This window comes from Phoca vitulina, unplaced genomic scaffold (genome assembly GCF_004348235.1).
Source record: "Phoca vitulina isolate PV1807 unplaced genomic scaffold, GSC_HSeal_1.0 scaffold30, whole genome shotgun sequence".
NCBI classification, from domain to species: Eukaryota; Metazoa; Chordata; class Mammalia; order Carnivora; family Phocidae; genus Phoca; species Phoca vitulina.
The window spans coordinates 23,414,295-23,438,791 of record NW_022589733.1 but is presented as its reverse complement, the minus strand read 5'-3'; the positions used below and the strand labels follow the sequence as shown (position 1 = coordinate 23,438,791).

At 43.0% G+C, this 24,497-nt stretch overlaps 2 protein-coding genes across 3 annotated transcripts in view; both read left to right on the top strand.

Moving 5' to 3' along the window:
• Positions 1-13,246, top strand: part of SF3B3 (splicing factor 3b subunit 3) — a 43,463-nt gene extending 30,217 nt beyond the window's left edge. Inside the window, exons 16-26 of the mRNA XM_032424231.1 lie at positions 2,463-2,585; positions 3,287-3,441; positions 6,035-6,209; positions 6,961-7,166; positions 7,263-7,419; positions 8,417-8,542; positions 8,962-9,174; positions 10,064-10,162; positions 11,138-11,281; positions 12,122-12,226; positions 12,626-13,246. Of these exons, the coding sequence (XP_032280122.1) occupies positions 2,463-2,585; positions 3,287-3,441; positions 6,035-6,209; positions 6,961-7,166; positions 7,263-7,419; positions 8,417-8,542; positions 8,962-9,174; positions 10,064-10,162; positions 11,138-11,281; positions 12,122-12,226; positions 12,626-12,766 (1,644 nt within the window). The 3' untranslated portion in view covers positions 12,767-13,246. The remainder of the gene's footprint in view (positions 1-2,462; positions 2,586-3,286; positions 3,442-6,034; positions 6,210-6,960; positions 7,167-7,262; positions 7,420-8,416; positions 8,543-8,961; positions 9,175-10,063; positions 10,163-11,137; positions 11,282-12,121; positions 12,227-12,625) is intronic.
• Positions 13,247-24,185: 10,939 nt separating this feature from the next.
• Positions 24,186-24,497, top strand: part of IL34 (interleukin 34) — a 57,569-nt gene continuing 57,257 nt past the window's right edge. For both annotated transcript variants that reach the window (XM_032424225.1, XM_032424223.1), the window contains exon 1: positions 24,186-24,344. The gene's annotated coding sequence lies outside the window, so the exon portion shown is untranslated. The remainder of the gene's footprint in view (positions 24,345-24,497) is intronic.

Genomic DNA, 24,497 nt, shown 5'->3' with positions numbered 1-24,497 from the left:
TCAAAGCAGCGGAGGCTTTTCATCGCATGAAAAGCAGGAGCCTAAGGATAGCACAGTGTCAGCAGTTTTTGACCATATACTTTTCATTTCCTTAATGATTATTTGTTCAACCCCCTGGGTAAATAATCTAGCCCTGTGATACTTTTTGCTTTTTAGTTTTACTTCCTAATTTACAAATTTCTCAAACTGCACAGGAGTTAGACTAATGTAACAAACCTCCATGTACCCATCACCAGTTTTAATAGTTACCAACATTCTACTGTTCTTGTTGTATCTATTCCCCCCCCCTTTTTTTTTCTGAAGTATGATAACGCAAATCCAAGATGATTTATCATTTCATCTATAAATACTTGAGAATGTAGCTCTAACAGATGTATGGGTTGTTTTCTTTTTAGGCCTCAATTTTATTACCATGCCCAACACAACAGTTCTTCAACTATCTGATATCTTGTTCATGTTCTGGCTTTTCTTGGTTTGTTTTGTTTTTGTTTTTCTAAAAATGTTTTTACCTTTGGTTTTACTTAGGATCTGCATAAAGCTATCTGCAGTTTGCATCATCTGCATGACCTATCCCTTTATGTTTCTTTTAATAATTACTATCCCCCCCCCCTTTTTTTTTTAAAGAATCCAGATCATTTATCTTGAAGAATTTCCACCTTCTGAATTTGGCAGTTTTTCCTTGTGTGTTTAATGTTTGTCTGTCTTCTCTTATTTCCTGTGAAGTAGTGGGTGGATCTAGACCATGTTGTCCATTAAAAATATAATGCAAGCCACATGTATAACTTAAATATACCAGTAGCCCAAAAAAGGAACAGATGAAGTTAATTTTAATGTTTTCTTTAACCCAGAATATTTTAAATGTCATTTCAATTTGTAATCAGTATAAAAATTAAGATACTTTATGTTCTCTCTTTTTGAAAAGTCTTTGAAATCTGATATTTTGTATTTTATACTTAGTGGCACATCACGATTCTGGCTAGCCACATGTGGTTTGATGATTATAGAATTGGATAGCACAGATGAAGAGGTTGATTAGATTCAGATTTAATATTTTTGTGGGGGACAAAGTTTTATAAGTGGGCTCTTTACTTTCTGTTACATCACATCAGGAGGCACATGTAATGTCTGGTTATCCTACTTTTAGTGGTGTTAGAATGTTTGTATCTGTTTTAAATTATCTGCTCCCTGTCAACCTTTTACCTAGTAGCAGCAATCAATGCCCATTGCCTAGATTGATTATGTCATTAGGGATTGAGAAATGGATGATTTTCTATTTCACTCTTCATTTCATAAGCTGGAACTTTTCTCTAAAGACAAAATTTGCTTACCCCAAAATACAGTTCATACAGGGAAAGGATAAATACTTTGTTTTTTCCCCTTTGTTCATCTATTTTCACAGTAAGGAGTTGGTGCCACAGCAATCTCAAGTGCAGACTGATGAAGTAATTTTTTTTATAACATTATGAACGTGAAGATTTTTATATATTTGTGCTTCAAACTCTTATGGTCTTTTCATTTTTGGATGCTAAATTGCCTCATTTTAGATGAGTAGGAGTTCCCTTTTGAAGTTAGTTCCTTTGTCCTTTTAACATGACCCTGTTATCTTTGGGTGCTTGAGTGCCCCTGTATATGCCTGGAATATTCTTGCCCCAGACCTGAAGTAGCTGTTTTCTCTTAAGAGTCTTAATCTCTTTAGGAGAAATGGCATTTAGAGACCACAACAGGCCTTGTTTATTTTAACTATGCATGTATCTTTTTTTTTTGGTATTTATTTATTTATTTTAGAAAGAGTGCATGCATGAGTTGGGGGAGAGGCAGAGGGAAAGAATCTTGCAGCAGGCTCCCCACTGAGCATGGAGCTTGATGTGGGGCTCCATCCCACGACCCATGAGATCATGACCTGAGCCAAAACTAAGTAGGACGGACGTTCAGCTGACTGAGCCACCCAGGCACCCCTTAACTATGCATATATCTTTTTTTTTTTAAGCTTTTATTTATTTATTTGACAGATATAGGGAGAGAGGGAACACAAGCAGAGGAGTGGGAGAGGGAGAAGTAGGCTTCCCGCTGAGCAGGGAGCCCGATGCGGGGATCGATCCCAGGACCCTGGGATCGTGACCTGAGCCAAAGGCAGACGCTTAACGACTGAGCCACCCAGGCGCCCCACTATGCATGTATCTTAAAATTTAAAATTATAAAGAAGAGTTTAACATGCATGGTAGAAAGAATTTTAACAGATATGTAGTGAAAAGTAAGTGCTTTTCACTTAGTAAATGCTCAGTAACTATTTGAGTTGAGTGAGTGATTTAGTGAGAGTGAATGAGTGGCTGGCTGATTATTAGGATATTCTTTAAACCCCCAAGTCATTTCCTTCCACCTGTTCTGAACTTACATAGTCTGTGAAGTAGCCAAGGGAGCTACCATTAGGAGTAGGCTTCACCCACTCTTTTCCTTTTTATTAGAATGGTGTGCTGCTAAGAACTGTCCTGGACCCTGTCACTGGGGATCTGTCTGACACCCGCACTAGGTACCTGGGGTCCCGTCCTGTGAAACTCTTTCGTGTCCGGATGCAAGGCCAGGAGGCAGTAAGTAATGAAAGGGGGCAGGCAGCATGTTTGGACATTAGTGGCATCAGCTGAGAAAAGTTCCTTTGGCATAAGCTTTGCTTTCATTAATTCACCCATATATAGTTAGTTTGATATTAGCTCTCTCTTAATTAGCTTCTTTCCTGTGGGAAGTCTGGGGTCACTTAATCCAGAGCTTTTCATGGCACTGAGCTATGTTTTGGTTATGGGTGGAATAGGATACCAATCTGTTCAGCTCTAGGCTGGGCAAATGGAGCAGACTGAGAGGTAGCTAGAAACCTTCTGTCTAGGGTACCACTAGGGTACCACTACCATGAGCAACCTTATATCAGTACCAGGGTTTACTGGGTAATGTGAAAGAGGTTGGGAAACATTGTGTCCTTTGTAGCTAAGAATGTTACTGTTGCTGGGTGCTGTGCTAGTTCTTTACTTGTTACTGCATTTAATTCTTAAAACTGTCCGGGCTTGTTACAGTATTCCCATTTTACACCTATGGAAATTGAGGCTTAGAGAGATTGAGTGATTAGGTCATAAGCTGAGCCACCCAGGCGTTCCTGGTTCTCTTTTTTCTTAAGGTAGACTTTTAGGTTTCTAAAATTCCTTGGGATATTGTGCACACTGAAATTTGCAGATAAGGTCTGTGGTTAGCATTCTATGTTTGTCTTTTTCCTAAGCTTATTGGAATGTTATTCTTTCCTCAGGTGTTGGCCATGTCAAGCCGATCGTGGTTGAGCTATTCCTACCAGTCTCGTTTCCATCTCACTCCCTTGTCTTATGAGACCCTGGAGTTCGCATCTGGCTTCGCCTCCGAACAGTGTCCTGAGGGCATTGTGGCCATCTCCACCAATACCCTGAGGTGAGAGTCCCACGGTTCAAGCTCAGTGGGAATCCTTTCTGCCAACGACTGGGATTGTGGTTTTGCCAGAGTGTTGGAAGAAGTTAACGAAGTGATGGCAGAGAGCCGACTCTTCACCACGGCACTGGAGTGTTGCAACTGAAACATTCATTTGGCTCAGGATTTTAAGTACCTGGTAGCCAAGTTTCGGTGTTTGGAGTTTTAGCTTCTGTTTAGATTTTCAGGGCCAAGTTTTAATATACTCAGCAGTACAGTTCAGTTTCCTTGAGATTAAAGCGTCTTGTTTTCCAAGGCAGTACTATTAGATTAGTTTTAGAGCAGGCAGGCATTGGATCACTGATAACTTTTTCTCATTTGGTCCTGTCATTTGCAGTGTTACGTCTTCCAATTTTAACCTCAGTATAAATTATTTAGGCCTTTTGCAAATTGACAGACTGTTATTTATGCTGATTATGTTGGAGTGAGCACTATTATATTGCAAGATGGCTAGTCAGTTTGAAAAATAAGCTATTCAGTTTGACTTTCTCAAGTTTTGGGTTTCATTTTTTTCTTTTTTCATCTTTTAATGCCACCTGTGTACATGTCCTGGTCGTAACTATTGGCTATTCATAAGAGGAACCTTATCAAGAGGAACTATATAGGGGCGCCTGGGTGGCTCAGTCGTTAAGCGTCTGCCTTCGGCTCAGGTCATGATCCCAGCGTCCTGGGATCGAGCCCCACATCGGGCTCTCTGCTCCGCGGGAAGCCTGCTTCTCCCTCTCCCATTCCCCCTGCTTGTGTTCCCTCTCTCGCTGTGTCTCTCTCTCTCTCAAATAAATAAATAAAATCTTAAAAAAAAAAAAAAAGAGGAACTATATAGCCTCTTGTTAAATGGATGACTTACCAAGTGAACTCCCAGATTTCTGTGCAGCATCTTTCAGGATCTTTTCAGTCATTGTTCTCTCTCTCTCTCTAACCTTCACACCTTCATGTACCTTCTGTTCCAGCAGAATTGCTCTCGCCTCATGTTTTTTTTCCTCTGTACCCTGGCATGCTTCCCACACACATCTCTGCCAGTCAAGACCTTGCCTCATTCATGGACATTCTCATTATTTATGGGTGCTCCCTCTCTTCCGAATTCATATAAATGTGGACACACCCACAGATTTTTTCACTTTTGTAGCAGTAGAGCATTTCCTCCCCAGAACACAATCTTTCAGGGAAAGCCACTGTGTGAAGTAGTTAACAGCAGAACTCTTGGAAACAACAGCATTTAGAGTACTTACTGTCAGAACTAGTCACTTCCACTTATGAATAATGCTGCTGTGGATATTCATGCACGAGTTTTTGTGGGGGCATATATTTTCATGTTTCATGTTTCTTTGGTATATATCTGAAAGAGTGGAATGGTGTGGTCATGTGCTAACTCTATATTTAACTTTTTGAGGAGTTGCCAGACTGCTTTCTAAAGGGGCTTTAGAAAGCTGTTTTGCTTTTCCACGAGCAGGGTCTGAGAGTTTCAGTTTCTTCACATCCTCACCCACATGCATCTATATGACTTTTTGATTCCACCCATTCTAGTTAAGTGTGAAGTGGTATCTCATTGTGATTTAGATGGGCATTTTTTTTGATACCTAATGATGAGCATGTTTTTACTTGCTGTTTTTCTTTGGAGTACTGTCTGTTGAGGTCCTTTGCCCATTTTTTAACTGGGTTATTTTTTTGTTACTGAATTGTAAGAGTTCTTTATATGTTCTAGTTGTAACTCCCTTATCAGATAAGATTTGCACGTTTTTTCTGCTAATATTCTCCCATTCTGTAGATTGTCATTTCACTTTCTTGATGATGTCCTTTGGCACACAAAGGCTAATTATTTTTTAAGGAATTATATTTTTTAAAGTCCATTTGAAAATTGCCTGAAGTCCTGTTGGGTATCACCAGTGGTATAAGTTCCACTTAGATGCTGACTAGCCTCATATTTTCTCAGGAGGAATACAACATAGGAATATCTGTGCTTCCTCCTATCTTGTGTGTCTCCCTGAGAGCAGGTGTTCTCTCTGCTTAGAATCTGCTTGTTGGTGTGATAGGGTGCCTTTATAAAACAGATCCGTATGTGGGTTGGATTAGAAGAATCAAAACTGAAGGATCACTGGTTTTGGTTTTGGTTTTCTTTATGTGGTACTTATTTTTTTTTTTCTTGCAGAATGACAACTTTTGATGCTTAAACACTTAATTTCGTCACTCAAATGTTTGTAAAATATTTGATTTAATGTTTTTCTCCAAAGAGAGGAATAATGCCGGGATGCCTGGGTGGCTCAGTTAAGCATCTGACTTCCGCTCAGGTCATGATCTCAGGGTCCTGGGATCGAGCGCCCTGCTCAGAGGGAGGCCTGCTTCTCCTTCTCTCAATCCCCCTGCTTATGTTCCCTCTCTCGCTGTCTCTCTCTCTCTGTCAAATAAATAAATAAAATCTTTTAAAAAAATGAGAGGAATAATGCCAACATTAGAGCTTTTAGGGATCGATGCATTTCTGTGACTGGTCATGGACCATTTTGATACGAGTTTCTAGATCCTGAGTGAGTGATCTATTAATTCCCTGCCTTTCCCCCCATAGGATTTTAGCGTTGGAGAAGCTAGGTGCTGTCTTCAATCAAGTAGCATTTCCACTGCAGTACACACCCAGGAAATTTGTCATTCACCCTGAGAGTAACAACCTTATCATCATTGAGACGGACCACAATGCCTACACTGAGGCAACAAAAGCTCAGAGGAAGCAGCAAATGGCAGAGGTAATGAGACTGACCTTCAGGGTTTAGTTAAAAGGCATTCATGTGAAATTTTCTTGAAAAGTTTAAACTCGTGTAATTGCTGATTATATTCTTTGTTGCTTTAAAAAAGACCCAGGTTCTTGTCAGGTCCTTTAAGCAGAGCCCTTTGCCTCAATCCTTGGTTTTAGAGGTTTTTTTGTGACTCGGGACTAATACACTGACCTGGGTTTATTCAGTACTCAGCTTTCCTTCTGGAACAGAGTTCTTCAGTCCTTGAGCTTCTTAAACAGTCTGTGTATGTGTTTCCTGGATTCAGGCCCAAAGGAGACAGCTTTCAATTCTTTCCAGAAATCATTTCCCAGCAAAAAAACAAATAGCTCCCACCATGTAAAACTGTATCTGGCCTGGAAGAGATGAGACAAGGAGTTGTAGTAAGGGAAATCAGAGGGGGTAGGTAGAAAAGTGGTGTTTTCATTTTATGTATCTCAGGCTACGTGCCATGTATTTGCCACCGTCCGATGTTAGATTTTTTGGCATTAAAGAACGGAGTACCTGGTTTCCCCTTCAGTGGTTTCCCTCTTCCCCTTGTCTGTACACTTTTCCCTTTAATCTTCATTTCGGGAACTCTGGTTTTGGCCCGCAGACTTTGCTACTTAAATGATAATGAAGTCCACCTGGAGGTGTTGCGCTACTTGTCTGCTTCTCACCCACCACCCACCTCTGAATATATCATCTCTTCCGTTTTTGTGTGTGATTTTGTTTTTTTATTTAGGAAATGGTAGAAGCAGCAGGGGAGGATGAGCGGGAGCTCGCTGCAGAGATGGCTGCAGCATTCCTCAATGAAAACCTCCCTGAGTCCATTTTCGGAGCTCCTAAGGCTGGCAATGGGCAATGGGCCTCTGTGATCCGCGTGATGAATCCTATTCAAGGGAACACGCTGGATCTTGTCCAGCTAGAACAGAATGAGGCCGCATTTAGGTAAGGAGCTCAGGACATCCAGGGTTTTGAGGGCTGGAATGGGAATTCTCTGTGCTGTAACTACTGCCTGATTCCTCTTTCTTTCTCTGTTTGCAGTGTGGCCGTGTGCAGGTTCTCCAACACTGGTGATGATTGGTATGTGTTGGTGGGCGTGGCCAAAGACCTGATCCTCAACCCCAGGTCTGTAGCAGGGGGCTTTGTCTATACCTACAAGCTCGTGAACAATGGGGAAAAACTGGAGTTTTTGCACAAGGTAGGAACCAGCCATTGGTTCTCCTGGATCTTAGGTCCTACTGGACTCTCTCACTTACTGCTTAAGTTGTGGGTCAGGTCTTCTGGTGACCATATTGGGAGCCAGATTGATTATGTTCCATCTGTTAGTGGCACACAGAAAATGCTGGGGCTTTCATGCTCCAGTGAAGCTCTACTGCCTGGGAGTCCCACAGGAGGCCTGCGTGCTAACCAACCACAGTGGTGACGTAGGTGTATGCAGAATTGGCCCCTGGTAGCCAATTTGTGACCAAAATCCAACAGTTCTTTTTAATTTTTTTATTTTTTAAAAATCCAACAGTTCTAAAGAATTAATATTCTCTGGAGAATTAGCATTTAATGGATACACTTTCCCTTTGGAAAAATGGAAAAGTTCTGGGGATGGGTGGTGGTGATGGTTGCACAACACTGAAAATGTTTGATGCCACTGAATTGTATACTTAAAAATGCTTAAAATGGTAAGCTTTATATGTTATTTTATCACAATTTTTAAATTAAGGGGGGAAAAAGTCCTGTTCTTGTTCCACACGGACAGCACATGCATGTAGCTCTTTCAGCCTTCCACAGGGGAGTGTCCTCTAGGAAGGAATTCCTCATTTCTTTGTGCTAAACTCCTTGTATCTCCCTTACAACTAAGATGTCACTTGTCACTAGCACTCCTTTCCCATCCCTCCACAAGCAGCAGTCACTTCTCCAACATTGAGGCTTCACTGTTCATGGCAACAGTTGAATTATCACGGGCTCTGAGACCACATTCATCGGGCGTCAGGGCTTCCTTTCACATGTGGCACTGATCTGTTTGCTGAGTGACGTGCAGTGTGTGGGACCTGTTCATAGAGACTGTTGTATGTGTGGTTTATTTCTCTGACGAGCCAAAGGTGATTACTCATTGTCTGTCTTGTAAAAACATTTTGGGTCAGGAGGGTGGGGCTAGCATTTGGCTGGTGTTCTCATAGCTGCATTGGCTGCTTTTCTCACAGACTCCAGTGGAAGAGGTCCCTGCTGCCATTGCCCCATTCCAGGGGAGGGTGTTGATTGGTGTGGGGAAGCTTCTGCGAGTTTATGATCTGGGGAAGAAGAAGTTACTCCGAAAGTGTGAGAACAAGGTAAATATGCTGGTACAGGGCCTCAGAACTAGCTAGTGAGGAAGGAGGAAACATTGGCGGTATGGTGGACAGTAACTTAAAATTCTATGACTTTTTAGGACCTTGTAGTTCCTCAGTTCCAGCCTTAGAATTAATTAGGCCTTTGAGACTTGAGAAGGACAGAAGTTAGGTGGGTTTCTTGACTTCTTCACACTAAGAACCAGATTTCTGTCCTGTTTGCTACTACAGAGTATTTAACTGTGAGAATTGAGCATACATATCCACTGTATTAAAACCAGTTAGCTCTTTTTCCATCTTTTAGGAATTTATTGACTGCCATTCTGTAGGCCCTATATATACATTACAGTCAGGGGAAGCTGGACTTTCTCTGGGTTCTGAATCTCAAGGCTATACCCATTGATGTCCTTGTTTTTCCCCAGCATATTGCCAATTACATCTCTGGGATCCAGACTATTGGACACAGGGTAATTGTGTCTGATGTCCAAGAAAGTTTCATCTGGGTTCGATACAAGCGTAATGAGAACCAGCTTATCATTTTCGCCGATGATACTTACCCACGATGGGTCACTACAGCTAGCCTCCTGGACTATGATACTGTGGCTGGGGCAGACAAGTTTGGCAACATTTGTGTGGTGAGTTGATGTTTACATGGGTTACACTGATGTGTAGGAAAGCTGGCTCTTTTCAGTGGTAAAGTCAAGGACCCAGGACTATGATCTCTAATATGGAAATTGAAAATAGGTATAAAATTCAATCCTAGTAAGGCCAGTTCTAAAAAGGAAACTTTGTGTTCTTTAAGCCCTCTTTTTTTTTTTTTAAAGATTTTACTTATTTTTGAGAGAGAGAGCATGAGCAGGCCGGGGGCGGGGGGAGGGGCAGAAGGAGAGGGAGAAGCATAGTCCCCCATGAGCTGGGAGCCCGATGCGGGACTTGATCCAGGACCCTAAGATTATGACCTGAGCTGAAGTCAGACGTTTAACCAACTGAGCCACCAGGTGCCCTCTTCAAGCCCTCTTTTTAGTCTTTTATTTATTTTTATTTTTTAAAGATTCTATTATTACTATTTTTTAATATTCTCTACACCCAACATGGGGCTCAAACTCACAACCCTGAGATCAAGAGTCGCGTACTCCTCTGAGCCAGCCAGGCACCCCATTCTTACCAGTCTTTTAGTCTGGTCCATCTCCCTCCTTATGGAATATGATTTAATAGTGATGATAGGTTTCACTTGAGCTAATGAGTAATATTTATTTTTACTTTTGCAAGAATTTTGGCTTCTCTTTCTAAGCCCAGTTTGACTTCTCTTGTTGATGTTCTATAGCCTTTGTTTTGTCCTTGCTCATGGGTTGAATCTCTTGAGGTTGTCACTTAGACACCAGGTTGTAGGAGACAGGCTCAGGCCTCTGCCGAAGGTTGTGTCCAGGCTTGCTTTTGTCAAGGATCTGGGGCAAACATGTTGCTTGGTGATCCAGGTGAGTTGGTGCATGACCCAGCCCTGTGACTTATGTCACTTCCTTGTAGGTGAGGCTCCCACCTAATACCAATGACGAAGTGGATGAGGATCCCACAGGAAACAAAGCCCTGTGGGACCGGGGCTTGCTCAATGGGGCCTCTCAGAAGGTAAGATTGCAGAAGGGACCCCGAAGGAGAGGTGCCAGCCTTCAGGGTACATTCCCCATGACCCACATTGAGGGAACTTTTTTTTTTTTTTAAAGATTTTATTTATTTATTTGACAGAGAGAGACACAGTGAGAGAGGGAACACAAGCAGGGGGAGTGGAGAGGGAGAAGCAGGCTTCCCGCTGAGCAGGGAGCCCGATGCGGGGCTTGATCCCAGGACCCCGGGATCATGACCTGAGCCGAAGGCAGGTGCTCAACGACTGAGCCACCCAGGCGCCCCGAGGGAACATTTTTTTAGTCAGCTACCTGCAGTGCACATGATTATGCTGAGTACTCTCCTGCACATGGAAATCCTTTCATAGCCTCTGATGGGTAGATGCTGGGCTTGATGTACAATGACCAAGTCACCATTCCATTTTTATCACTACAAAATGGAATTTTTCCAAGACATTTTAGCAGTGACTAGAGCATAGTGTGTTCCTTGGAAAAAATTGTTGCACAGGGTCATTCCTGGTACTAACCAGCTCTTTTCTGAGGGGTTGTTCTGGGCTCTTTACTATTCTCCTGTAGGCATATGCTTTTGTAGTAGAGCAACTCTGGACTTTTAAAATAGATATGTTTTAGAGAGCAAGTCTATGATTGCTGCCTTTTTTCTTTCTTTTTTTTTTTTTTAAGATTTTATTTATTCATTTGTCAGAAAGAGAGCTCACAGGGGGAGCGGCAGGCAGAGGGGGAAGCAGGCTCCCTGCGGAGCAAGGAGCCCAGTGTGGGACTTACCAGAAATGATCTAACTTCAGCATTGTGAGGACATTAATCTCAAGTAAATGTTAAGAACATTCTAAAGTATTTTTAAATGTTAGTATTGTTTGTATTTAAAAGAAGGTGAAATCTGCCCTTTGGAGGTACTGCTTGCTCTTGGGAATCTAGAACAGGTCCGGAGGGCACACACAGTTACTAGTCTGTTTTCAACTTACAGGCAGAGGTGATCATGAACTACCATGTGGGCGAGACAGTGCTGTCATTACAGAAGACCACACTGATCCCTGGAGGCTCAGAATCACTTGTCTATACCACCTTGTCAGGTGGAATTGGAATCCTTGTCCCATTCACATCCCATGAGGTGAAATCTCCCATACTCTTCTGGCCTTTGCCTTCACAGGGTTGTTTCTTGGTGCTAAATCAGCCTAAGAGGGCAAATCTTTTGTCCCCACATGTAGCTAGGCACGTTCTGGAAATTTTATAAGGTGACAGAAGTACCTGGGAAGATAGGAATCCTGATCCCCCCCACCCAAGCCATTTGTTTTTATACTGTACCAGGGTTTGGTTTAGTTCTTTTTTAAAGATTTATTTATTTATTTTAGAGAGAGAGCAGGGGAAGGGGCAGAGGGAGAGGGAAAGAGAATCCTCAAGCAGACTCTCCACTGAGCACGGGGCCCAACATGGGGCTTGATCCCAGGACCCTGAGGTCATTACCTGAGCCGAAGTCAAGAGTCTGACACTTAAGCAACCTAGCCACCCAGGCACCCCGGGTCTGGTTCAGTTCTGGTGTGGGTATAGGATTAGTTAGAGGCCAAAGCCCCTGAATCACACCCCACGGACTAGGAATGATGATCACTACAGTGATGTAGACTGTGTACTTCCTGCCTCCTCAAGTCAACTCTAGGATTGGCTGAATTGGGTTATGTCATTCCAGCTAAGGAAGCTGGGATCAGGAATCTGACTTCACAAATCAGTCTTTACATGTGGTGTTCTCTTGTGTTTTGCAAATACAGGTGGGGTTTCTTTCAGGTTTTAGGTATCTTGTAGCCGGAAAACCTGTGGTTGTTGGATAGTTAACATCTTTTTGGATGGTAAAAAAAAATCAATGGTTTGTCTGTTCATTGTGCTTCTGGAAACCATAGACTAGTAGTTGAAATCCCTTTTTTCTTTTAGTGACAGATTTTTTTGTTTCTTCTACCAGGACCATGACTTCTTCCAACATGTAGAAATGCACCTACGGTCTGAGCATCCCCCTCTCTGTGGGCGAGACCACCTCAGCTTTCGTTCCTATTACTTCCCTGTTAAGGTTTGTCTTTGTTGGAAATCTGGGTTGAAAGGGGGCATCCTTGCCCCATGTAACTTGTCTTTTCTGTGGCCCTCCCTCCCTTAAAAATCAGAACAGTCCTGAATGAAGGAGCATCAAAGGAGTGGATTGATGGAGGCAGTAATGGGGTGGGGGGGGAGAGGAATGGCTAGTGATATTCAGGGACCTCTTCCCCCGGGGCAGACCACAGCCAGAGAAGAGGCTTCACCCAGTTTTGCTACTCTGAACACGGGACACTAAGGATGAACTTAGAGTAGTGTTCCTGGCTCTGTAAATGGTTCAGATATCTGAGAGAATAAAAGCTTTTCTTGCAGCTGCTTTAGCATGTGGCACTTTCTTTAAGCATTTGACCTATTTCCTCCTCACTTTTCTGTGTCTTAGAATGTGATAGATGGAGATCTCTGTGAGCAGTTCAACTCCATGGAGCCCAACAAACAGAAGAACGTCTCTGAAGAACTGGACCGAACCCCACCTGAGGTGTCCAAGAAGCTTGAGGACATCCGGACCCGCTATGCCTTCTGAGCCCTTCCTTTTCCTGTGGGACTTGTGTCAGAGACTCTGTTATGTTTCCCCCACCACATGACTCTGAACCCATATGGCAGAAGGGTGGCTGGATAATTAAGACTTTGTAATATTAAAGCTAGTAGGTCTTTCCTATCCACTCTTTCCCTGGACTGACTGGTTCCCCCTAAAATTGGCACTGAAATTTGCTATGCTTCTTTCTGCCTAGTACATAATACATTGATCCCAGGTTCTGGTGTGTAATAAGATGTTCCCTCTTCCCCAAAGCTTTTCCTGCATTGGTATTTCTGGCTCTCTTGTCTACTTTTGTATACACCCTTAGTTTTTAACTGGTTTTCCTGTAAATATAGTTTTGTACAATGTTACCTTTGTGGGAGGGAGGGAGGCAAGCTGAGGTGGGGACCAGGTTGAATATAGTATAACTCCTGAGTTCTTCCACTCTGGAATCTAACCAGAAATACAAATCTAGTTTTAACGGTGGCTTGTGTCGATGTGTCTTTTCTGGGGGTGGGAATTTAGGTGGGAAATTTGAGTCTGAGTTAGAGCAGGAAGAATGGAGTATCCTTCCTTCCTTCCAGCTACCTGTTTGTATTTCTGGCACCTTGTGGCCTCACACTCCCAGCTCTGGGGTGGTTTTTTGGCTTCCTCTAGTTCTTTTTGCTATGCAGATGAAGCTTGGGCTCAATAATAACCATGTGGTCAGCCACGCTTTTTCCCATTGGATATCGAGGAATGGTGGCTGATTTCTTCTCCCCTGTTTTAGCTTCTTTCTTTCTTTTTTTTTTTTTTTTTTTTTTAAAGATTTTATTTATTTGACAGAGAGAAACACAGTGAGAGAGGGAACACAAGCAGGGGGAGTGGGAGAGGGAGAAGCAGGCTTCCCGCGGAGCAGGGAGCCCGATGCGGGGCTCGATCCCAGGACCCTGGGATCATGACCTGAGCCGAAGGCAGATGCTTAACGACTGAGCCACCCAGACGCCCCTGTTTTAGCTTCTCTCTACTTTGAGGTCTTAGAGTGAAGGATTTGGCATGCATTCCAGTTGGGTGGTCTCTTAACAGATGCTCCCTTTACTTCTACAGCTCCTGAAATGATCGTTTGCCATATGACTCCTAGGAAGGATCAGTAAGTACAGAAGAACCCAGATACTAACCTGCCCTTGGGAACAGAGTATATGTGGTCCCTATTTAAAGGCTCATGGGTAACCGTTGGGGGGCGGGGGGAGAGGGGGAGTCCTGTCTGCAGTGGACATCTTAGGCAAGCTCTGGAGGGCCTTTGGAGTATGAGGAGGCAGCACTGGTAGCCTCTCAGCTGCAAGTGTCCACACCTGAAAAGGCAGCCTTAATCTTCCAGGCAGTTCCCCAGTTTCATTGAACTTGGAGAGACCTGAGCTCACTGCTGTTCTCAGTCTTTCACAGAGTAAAACATTCTTTCATGTGCATAGGCTCAGCCACTTCCATGAGCAGATTCTCTGTGGCCAGCACTGGGTTAGAATCAGGAATGGAGGTGATTAGACACAACCTTTGCCCTGAGCAGCCCACAGTCCAGTGTAGAGAGGATTCCTCATGCTGCATTATCTCTAATCATGACTAGGTTTTAGAGCAGCCAGCAGAGATCCAGGTTTTGCTAGGAATTGAATCTCTAGATAACACTTTCTCAGTTATCTCACTGATCACATGGCAGATGACACTTCTGAATTATATTTTCATGGCCTAATTGTAGGGCTCATTTTTTCTGTGGCCCCTACCTAAACCCATTCCATTTAGTCTGTCAGGTTGTCTGATGTTGACATGTAGTAGTCTGGGAAACTTTGCATAGATGCTTGAGTAGTGGCCCCTTGTGCCCAGTTTTCTCCAAAGTACATCTTCCTGTAGTAATAGGGGGTTTGTGTAAGAAAGGAAAACTTGATCTCTCTGTAGAATTAGGATTTTTTTTTGGATGGCACAGACAGCAGTTTATTAGTTACAAAATCATAGCCAAGGGGAAAAGAACACTGCATGCCATGCAAGGCCACATGGGGGTTGCACTTAACCAAGTAAACTGGGGGCTTTGGGAGGGAGGCAGGCTTTAGAATATCAAGAAGGTGGGGTGCTTCCTGCTTCCTGTGGGAAGATGTGATTGTGATTGGCTTGTTCGAATAAATCCATAGACTGACATGAACTGAAACCTGCTGCCTAGAAATGAGCAGGAATGGTATAGTCCTTTGATAAGGAGGGTTTAGGTTTAGGATAGGGAACCTTATCCATAAGGGAGAGTTGGGAGGGAAACTTGTAATTAGGCCATTTGAAGCCTTTTTGATTTTATAGCATATAATATTGAATCTTAATTTTAGATCTTTTACCACAGTTGGGAATGTGTGGTCATCTGAGTATTGCCCCACTGGAGAGCTACAGGTAGGCCAGGCAAAGGTTTCATATTATGAGATTCCTTTCCCATTCCTGTAACCCAAAGCCCAGGAAAAATGATAACAAACTCCGTGGATTGTCACAGAAATGTGGGTGCATATTGCAAAAGGTTAACTGGTAGATGACAGCAAATCATGAGCTAATAATATTCTGAGCATTGTACTAATAATGCACAGTAAGAAATTCACCGGGCCTGCTCAGTTGAACTTAATAGCCTAGTACGGAGAAAAAGCTTTGATGTGTGAAACAATCAAAATGTGTTTATAGTAGAAAGAGCTATAGTCAGGCAATCTGGCTTGGCCAGGTAACAGCTGAGTGAATTTGGGAAGGCCATTTTTTTTTTTTTTTTTAAAGATTTTATTTATTTATTTGACAGAGAGGCACAGCGAGAGAGGGAACACAAGCAGGGGGAGTGGGAGAGGGAGAAGCAGGCTCCCGGCTGAGCAGGGAGCCCGATGCGGGACTCGATCCCAGGAACCCGGGATCATGACCTGAGCCGAAGGCAGACACTTAACGACTGAGCCACCCAGGCACCCCATGGAAAGCCATTTAAAATTTATGAGCCTTGGTTCCCCCATCTGTAGAAGGTAAAGGGAGAGATGTCATATAAGCTACATGTAAGTCCCTTAATGTGTTGCTCAGCCTTACTTGAGACAGCATCTTGGTTCCTAAGGGTCCCTACATTTACCAAAAAAGTGACCCTATGTCTTTAGGGAGTACAAATTTTGTTTGTATGTTTTTTTTTTTACTCTCAAATTTCCCTAATCATGAAAATCATCCCTTAAGCCACTCAATAGAGATTCCTGGGCACTTTCCCCCTAAAGATTCTGAAATGCTAAGTCTGGAATGGGAACTTGCAAACAAGTCTAGACATGAACTCACAGGCCTGAATTCAGTCAAGTCTTTGCCTCTGTGACATTGGTAAGGCAGGTTGGCGTCACCCTAACATGGAGATAAACAGGGTTGGTGTGAGAATAAAATGAGGGCATATACCTAAAATACCCAGCATCCAGCTCAGCACATGGTGGGAGCTTATTGAGCCAAACCGGAGTTCTTAATGTAATTGGGACTTAGGAAGAGACAGTGAAGTCTTCCATTTTCCTTTAGGAGTCTCCTTCCCTCCCCACCCGGTACGCAGGTTGTGATGTTTTCTTTTCCCCTTACACTGCTTTACCTTTGATGTGTCTGTTGACTTTATCACATTCTCTGTTGATGTACCCAAAAGGTTGCTAGATAAGATAGAGTGGTGAGGGATATACAGATAACATTTCAGCTCTGTTAACTGAGGAGACTTCTCTGGACTTGATTTCTCTACCAGAATTTTAACAGCTGGAAAGATTTTTTTTTTTCTATGCATTTTTTTATTATGTTAATCCCCATACATTACATCATTAGTTTTAGATGTAGTGTTCCATGATTCATTGTTTGTGCATAACACCCAGTGCTCCATGCAGAACGTGCCCTCTTTAATACCCATCACGAGGCTAACCCATCCCTCCACCCCCCTCCCCTCTAGAACCCTCAGTTTGTTTCTCAGAGTCCATGTCTTTCATGGTTCGTCTCCCCCTCCGATTTTCCCCCCTTCATTCTTCCCCTCCTGCTATCTTCTTCTTTTTATCCCCCCAGCTTTGAGGTATAATTGACATAAATCACTGTATAAGTTTAAAGTGTACATACAGTACAATGGTTTGGCTTATGTATATATATTGTGAAATGATTACATTCATCCTCTCAGAGATAGAATAAAAAGCAGCAAAAATACTTTTTTTCTCTTTGTGATGAGCACTTACGATCTACTCTCTGAACAATTTTCATATACATCGCATAGCAGTGTTAACTATAGTCATGTTTTACATTACATCTCTAATACTTACTGATGACTGGAAGTTGATACCTTTTGACCACCTTGCTCCAGCACCACTGCCACCCCTCCATTCCCGACTGCAGATCTCATCTCCTTCTTAGGAGTTTGATGTTTTTTTAGATTCCACGGATAAGTGATATCATACAGTATTCTTCTGTCTGACTTCACTTAGCATAATGCCCTTAAATTAAGGTCTGCTGGTGTCGCTAATGGCAAGATTTCCTTGTTGTTTTTTTTTTAAATGAGTAATACTCCATTGCATATATATACCACAACTTCTTTTACTAAGTTTTTTATTTTCCAGTATAGTTAACATACAGTATTCTATTGTGTTTTAGTATACAGTGTGTTTAGTGTTTCAGGTGTACAGTAATACAGTAATTCCATAATTCTGTGTTCGTGCTCATCATGATAAGTGTACTTTTAATCCCCATACCTATTTCCCCCATCCCCCCACCCATCTCCCCTCTGGTAACCATCTGTTTTTGTTCTCTATAGTTAAGAGTCTGTTTCTTGGTTTGTCTCTTTCTTTTCCTTTCCTCATTTGTTTCTTAAATTCCACAGATGAGTGAGATAATACGGTATTTGTCTTTCTCTCAGACTTAATTTTGCTTAGCATTATACTTTCTAGCTGCATCAGTGTCGTTGCAAATGGCAAGATTACATTGTTTTTTTAATGGCTGAGTGTGTATGTGTGTTCACACATACCACCTCTTTATCTACTCATCTATTGATGGACACTTGGTTTGCTTCTGTAATTTGGCTGTTGTAAATAATGCTGCTATAAACATAGGGGTGCATGTATCCCTTTGGTTAGTGTTTTTGTATTTTTTGGGTGAGAACCTGGTAGTGCGATTACTGAATAGTAGGGTAATTCTATTTTTAACTTTATGAGGGACCATCATACTGTTTGCACAGTGGCTGCATCAGTTTGCATCCCCACCAACAGTGCATGAGGATTCTTTTTTCTCCACATCCTCACCAACACTTGTTAACACTTGTTTCTTGTTTTTTGATTTTAGCCATTCTGACAGGTGTGAGGTGATTCTGATTTGCATTTCCCTGATGATGAATGATGTTGAGCACCTTTTTGTGTGTCTGTTGGCTATCTTTGGAGAAATGTCTGTTCATGTGTTCTGCCCACTCTTTAATTGGATTATTTGTTTTTTGGGGGGTATTGAGTTGTATCAGTTCTTTATATTTTGGATACTGATCTTTTATCAAATATGTCATTTGCCAGGTGTCTTCTCCCATTCAGTAGGTTCCCTTTTAGTTATGTTGATTGTTTCCTTTGTTGTTCAAAAGCTTTTTATTTCGATGTAATCCCAGTAGTTTATTTTTGCTTTTATTTCCCTTGTCTCAGGAGACCTATCTAGAAAAATGTTGGCATGGCCGATGTCAGAGACATTACTGCCTGTGCTCTCTCAGGATTTTTATGGTTTCAGGTCTCACATTTAGGTCTTTCATCCATTTTGAGTTTATTTTTGTTTATGATGCAAAAAAAGTGGTCTAGTTTTATTCTTTTGCATGTAGCTGTCCAGTTTTCCCAGCACCATTTGTTGAGATACCACAGTTTCTTTATTCATTAATCTGTGATTGTTGTTTCTGTGTCTTGGCTATTGTAAATAACGCTGCTGTGAACTTGTGGGTACAGATACCTTTTTGACTTAAGTGTTTTCATTTCCTTTAGATATATTCCCAGAAGTGGAATAGCTAGATCATAGGGCAGATCTATTTTTAATTTTTTGAGGATTCTGCATACTGTATTCCATAGTGGCTGCACCAGCTTATATTCCCACCAACAGTGCACAAGGGTTCCCTTTCCCCCACATCCTCTCCAGCATTTCTTTCTTTCTTCTTTTTTTTTTTAAAGATTTTATTTATTTATTTATTTGAGAGAGAGAAACAGCATGAGAGGGGAGAGGGTCAGAGGGAGAAGCAGGCTCCCCGTTGAGCCGGGAGCCCAATGTGGGACTCGATCCCAGGGCTCCGGGATCATGACCTGAGTTGAAGGCAGTCGCTTAACCAACTGAGCCACCCAGGCGCCTTCCAGCATTTCTTATCTTGTCTTTTTGATGATAGCCATTCTGACAGGCTTGAGGTGGTATCTCATTGTGGTTTTGATGTGCATTCCCTAATGACTGGTGACGTTGAGCATCTTTTCATGTGTCTTTTGGCCATCTATCTATAATGTATCTACATTGGAAAAATGTCTGTTAAGTTCCTTTGCCCATTTTTTTAATTGAAGTATAATTAACAGTGTTAATAGTGTCAGGTGTGGGGCACCGGGGTGGCTCAGTCGTTAAGCGTCTGCCTTTGGCTCAGGTCATGATCCCAGGTTCCTGGGATCGAGCCCCGCATCGGGCTCCCTGCTCAGCGGGAAGCCTGCTTCTCCCTCTCCCACTCCCCCTGCTTGTGTTCCCTCTTGCGCTGTGTCTTTCTCTCTCTGCCAAATAAATAAATAAAATCTTAAAAAAAAAAAATAGTGTTAGGTGTGCAAAATAATGATTCAGAAATTCTACACATTACTTTGCTCATTAAGGTAAGTGTACTCTAGGGGCGCCTGGGTGGCTCAGTCCAACTCTTGCTTTTGGCTCAGGTCATGATCTCGGTCGTGAGATCAAGCCCCACATGCTTAAGATTATCTCCCTCTCCCTCCCCCTCTGCCCAAGTGCACGCACTCTCTCTCTTTCTCTCAAATAAATAAATAAAATCTTAAAAGAAAAAAAGATAAGTGTACTCTTGATTCTCTGTTTCACCCCTCCTCACAATCCCTCCTCTCTGGCAACCATCAGTTTGTTGTTTGTATTTAAGAGTCTGGGTTTTCTTTTTTTTTCTTTGTTCATTTGTTATTTAAATTCTACATATGAATGAAATCATATGGTATTTGTCTTTCTCTGACTGACTTATTTCACTTAGCATTATACTCTCTAGCTCTATCCATGTCATTGCATATGGCAAGATTTCATTCTTGTTTATGGCTGAGTAATACTCCATAGTATATATACACCACATCTTCTTCATCCATCTGTTGATGGACATTTGGGCGGCTTCTGTATCTTGGTTACTGTAAATAATGCTGCAGGAAACATAGGAGTGCATGTATCTTTTTGAATTAATGTTCCCCTTTGCCCGTTTTTTTATGGGATTAATTGTTTGCTATTGTGTTGTCTGAGTTCTTTGTATATTTTGGATGTTAACCCCTCTATCTAGATACTTGGTTTGCAAATAATTTTTCCCATTCTGTTGGTTGTCTTCTCACTTTGTTGATTTTTCTTTTTGTGCAGAAGCTTTTTAGTTTGATGTAGTCCCACTTTTTTTTTTGTTTTTCATTTTGTTGCCTCTGCTTTAGGTGTCATATCCAGGAATTATCGCCATTGAGCTTCCTTCACCTGTCTGTCCATAAATTTGCGTGTGGTCTGCAAGTACAATTTCTGGAGCATAGGCACAGGGAATTAGGCTTGAATCTGTTGAGCTCAGGAATTTTGTCTAGTTCATAGCTGGTGCTCCAGAAGCTACAAAATGTGTTTAGTAAAATTTGATGATAGGATGAGGCTGAGTTACAAATCCCATCTCTGTAGGTTTTAAGGGGGACTAATCAACTCCTTTGGTTTAACTGAGCAGCCAGGTAAATGGGAAACTCTTTGTAGCCTGACAACACATCGGAGTCTGCCATGGAACTCAGAAGGGATAATGTTAAGACCCTGAGACATTTGCCCTTAGTTGCTAGGATTGCTCCCATCCTGCTGCTCTGTTAGGTACCTGTAACTTGGATCTAAGAAAGGACTGAAAAGTTTTCAGCTGCCTCATCTTTCCCTGACCTCACAGTTAGAGGTTCTGCAAATGTCGGTTTCCTTTGGAAGATCTCTTGCCAAGAATAGCATTCCTGGGGTGGGGGGCGCTCAAGTTGGGCTGTGGATGGAATGTTGATTTTCTTGGCTTTTTTGAATGTATTGCTAGCAAGACTGCTGTGGCTGGGAAAGGGTCTTGGAGTTCACGCCTCTCATGGGAGGAGCACTGGTCTTCAGAATGTATGCTGCTCCTGTGATGCAGCCTCTCTTGAGTTTCTCATTAGTGGGAAGCCAGAAATGTTGGGAACATTCTTCAGATGAGATCAAGCTGCCTTCCGATTTTTTAAAAAAATTCCTAAATTTTGTTTCTGTTCAAAAAAGAAATGACACGTGTTTGCCTGAGTCATCTACTTGCTAACTTGCATATGGAGTATTATATGTGAATATTTTGTTTATTGTACCTTTAAAACACATTCAAGGGCTATATCAAGACCTCAGAAGAACCATCTCTGCTGCTGAAATCAAACCTTGTCCAAAAAAATAACAGTGTGGGGGCCAGATGGCTTACTCATGGGTACGTGGTAGGGAGTCAGTGACCACCTGTGGTCAGTGGCTGATGTACTACATGTGAGGATCTGTTAGCCCAATGTATGGGGCTTGTGTGAAGTTGAGCAAACTGAAATCAGCAGATACACACTACACAGCATTCAGAAGAGTCCCCTTCACCAGTCTGCACTGGCATAGCCAACTTTCTGTAGAAGCTTGAAGGCCAACATCAGAAGACATAACCAGCCCGCTAGAAGATATTTACCAATACTTACCAATACTTACCAAGCACCTACTATGTGCCACCTCCTTGCAGGTCTGCTTTGCACCTAGAAGTTTTATAACCTAGCAGTTTTGGTGAGTCTGTCAGAGATCCTGGCAACAAGTTTCTGAAGAGCCTAAGTCTCATGTCTCTGATCTTCTCAGATAAAACAGGCACAGCCTTGTGACTTCTGGAAAAAGTCAGAAGATCCCAAATCTGAAAAATGAGGAGGTGGAGGGTGGGCAGCCATAGATTTTCAGTCCAGAAACAGAAAGAAACCTGTTGCAATGTGTAGTGGTTTTTTAACTCCAGCTGGACATTAGGATCATCTGTTTGTCAGAATAGATTGCTGGATTTTGTCCCCAGATTACTCTTAAACTCTGCTGGTGTCTGGGCATATGTATATTTCACAATCTGGTGGTCATCAGACTTAGAAATCAGTAGGTCAGGTGGGGAATGAGGGAACAGTGTTTCTTACTCAAAATGAAGCCAAATAAATAAATAGACCAAGGTTGTAAATTGCAGTTTGGGGGCAAAAAGCTGAGAGATTGAACTGGAAGTAGCTCAAGGCCTGTCACCACCCGACCCTACCTTCACTTCCCAAATCTAGAAGCCAGTACCCAGTGGGTTTTGTTGTAATCCCAGAGGCAAACCCATCTCAGTTCCCCACCTCTGCCTTCTAGAGCCTTCACATTTTCATTCACAGCCCTACCAGCAGAACTTAGAACTTGCCTTCTCTGACAGCAAACAAAATCTCAGGGAATGAGAGTTACTTTGAATTAGTTCATTTGGGGAGGGTTTTCACACGTTTAATAATTTGGGGCCATGAATAGATGTGTATAAGCTAGTGACATGATGGTCATGAGAAGCATCAACATTTACTGTGGGTTATTAGGGCCTAGTGTTGTTAAGGCAGGCTGGGGAACCTCTTGCCTTTACCGAGCTGATGCTGCAGCTGGAGAAAGGCCACTTTACCACAGAAAACAGTCAATCAAAATCCTGTCTGCCAAATGCCAAGTAGGAGTGAAGGCCATAGAAAGAGCCTTGAACACAGAGTCCGATGACCTGGGTTCACCAGTCTCTAAGCATGGTCTCAGTTTCCTGTCTGTAAAGTAGAATAAAATCAACCTTCAGGGGTCATGGTAACAGCAAAGTGCTTTTGCTGAGCCTCCAGCGGATGAGGAGGCACAGCTGCTGAACTTGGGTCTGAAACCCTGGGATGTCTAGAGCCATCTCCATCTTGAACGCAGTCCTATGTGCAAGGCTTTGAAAGGAAGTGACATTCCAAGCGAGGGGCCCCAGAGGGCACAGTGGAGTTTATTCGGACTTCTGTGAGGCTCTCATGAGATCCTGTGGCTGTGCCACCGTCATCTCCACTCTGTCCTGCCTTCCCAGCAGGCCCCGTGACTGTCTGCCAAGGCCTTGTAGAGGGGAGGGTGTGGCTGGGGTAGTCACAGCCTTGGGGATGAGGGTGGAGAATTAGCCAAGTGCATTCCAGTGTGGGCCTTGTCCTTCTGGAAGTTCAGGGCCAAACCAGGAATCCAGTTTTGTCACCCCAACTGAGAAATCATTTCTTGAACAACCACTTGTGCCAGGCGTTGACATTCAGAGTAAGACATGTTAACATCTTCTAGGCTATCATTTTTCAAACTAGATGCTATGGAATCCTAGATGTTGTTAATAAGGGGCCCCTTAATAAAAATTCTGTGCTCCCATTCAGAGAAACACTACAAATTACTGTCTTGAATAGTTTGATGCTTTGAACACAGCTCTTCCCTTGTCCCCTGATCCCTGTTGGTTATATCCACTGGTGGAAGAGCTAAAGGATCCTTTGGAGGGTTGGCCCACCCCTAACAACTCCAAATAATAGGGAGCTCACTGTGAAAACTAGGTGGAGATGGAGCTGCCCCGTGGTGCCCACAGAACTCTGCTGAGCAGAGCCATTCTCAGCATTCCATTGACCCCAGCAAAGTGAAAGTGTCCCTACTCTCGGAGATGAGGCTGAGTAAAGGGCCTCACTTCTGTGTCCTCAGGAACTCCCTGTGCTGTGTGTCCTACCATGAGTTACATTAGAAGTCATGTCAGGAAGCCCTGGCTGTGTGATCTTAGGTTAGATACTTCATCTCTCTGGGCTCATGTCTCTATCTGTACACTGGGTAATTGATTGGTTCTCAGCAGTGGAGATATTTATCAAAGGCCTTTTCTCAATCTGTCCCTCTGTGTACACATGCACTGTAGTCATTTCCACATCATTCAGTTTTATTAAGTTTTGTAAGGAGAGTTTTTTTGCCAGAGTAAATGTGTTATGGAGAGGAGCTAGGGTAGCCGCTTAAAATGCCCCAACCTGCTTGGGAGCCAAAATCTGATTCTGGGGACTCTTGCCATTAACTTGCCAGGCCCTCTGAGTCAGGAAACAGTTCCTGGCTGATCGTCTGGGTTTGTGGCCCCCTCCTACCAGCACTCCTAAGGCAGGCTGGGGACACGTGGCCCTGCCCCGCCTTTGCTGGCTTCAGTTTCTGAATCAGGAGCTGCAGTGGCCTGCTTTCCCCGCCCTTCTCATCAGTCGGGAAGCCCGGATTGCGGGCTAAGGGAAGCCGCAGCCTCTCCCACCAGGTACCCACTGCCCCCAGCTCCTGGGCACCTGCTCCAGTCCTAAAGCCTGTTAAAATCCTCAGCAAAGCCCTGGAAGACCACGTCCTCTTGGGTGAACAGGTAAGAAGGCATTTTTTTTCTCACATGGTTTCCTTTTCTTGCCTTCACCTCAACTTAGCTGCTGCTTTCGCAGGTCATAGCAAGAGGTTTGAGCAAGACTTGAAAAAGACAGCCCCCCCCCCCCCCCCCCCCCCCCCCCCCCCCCCCCCCCCC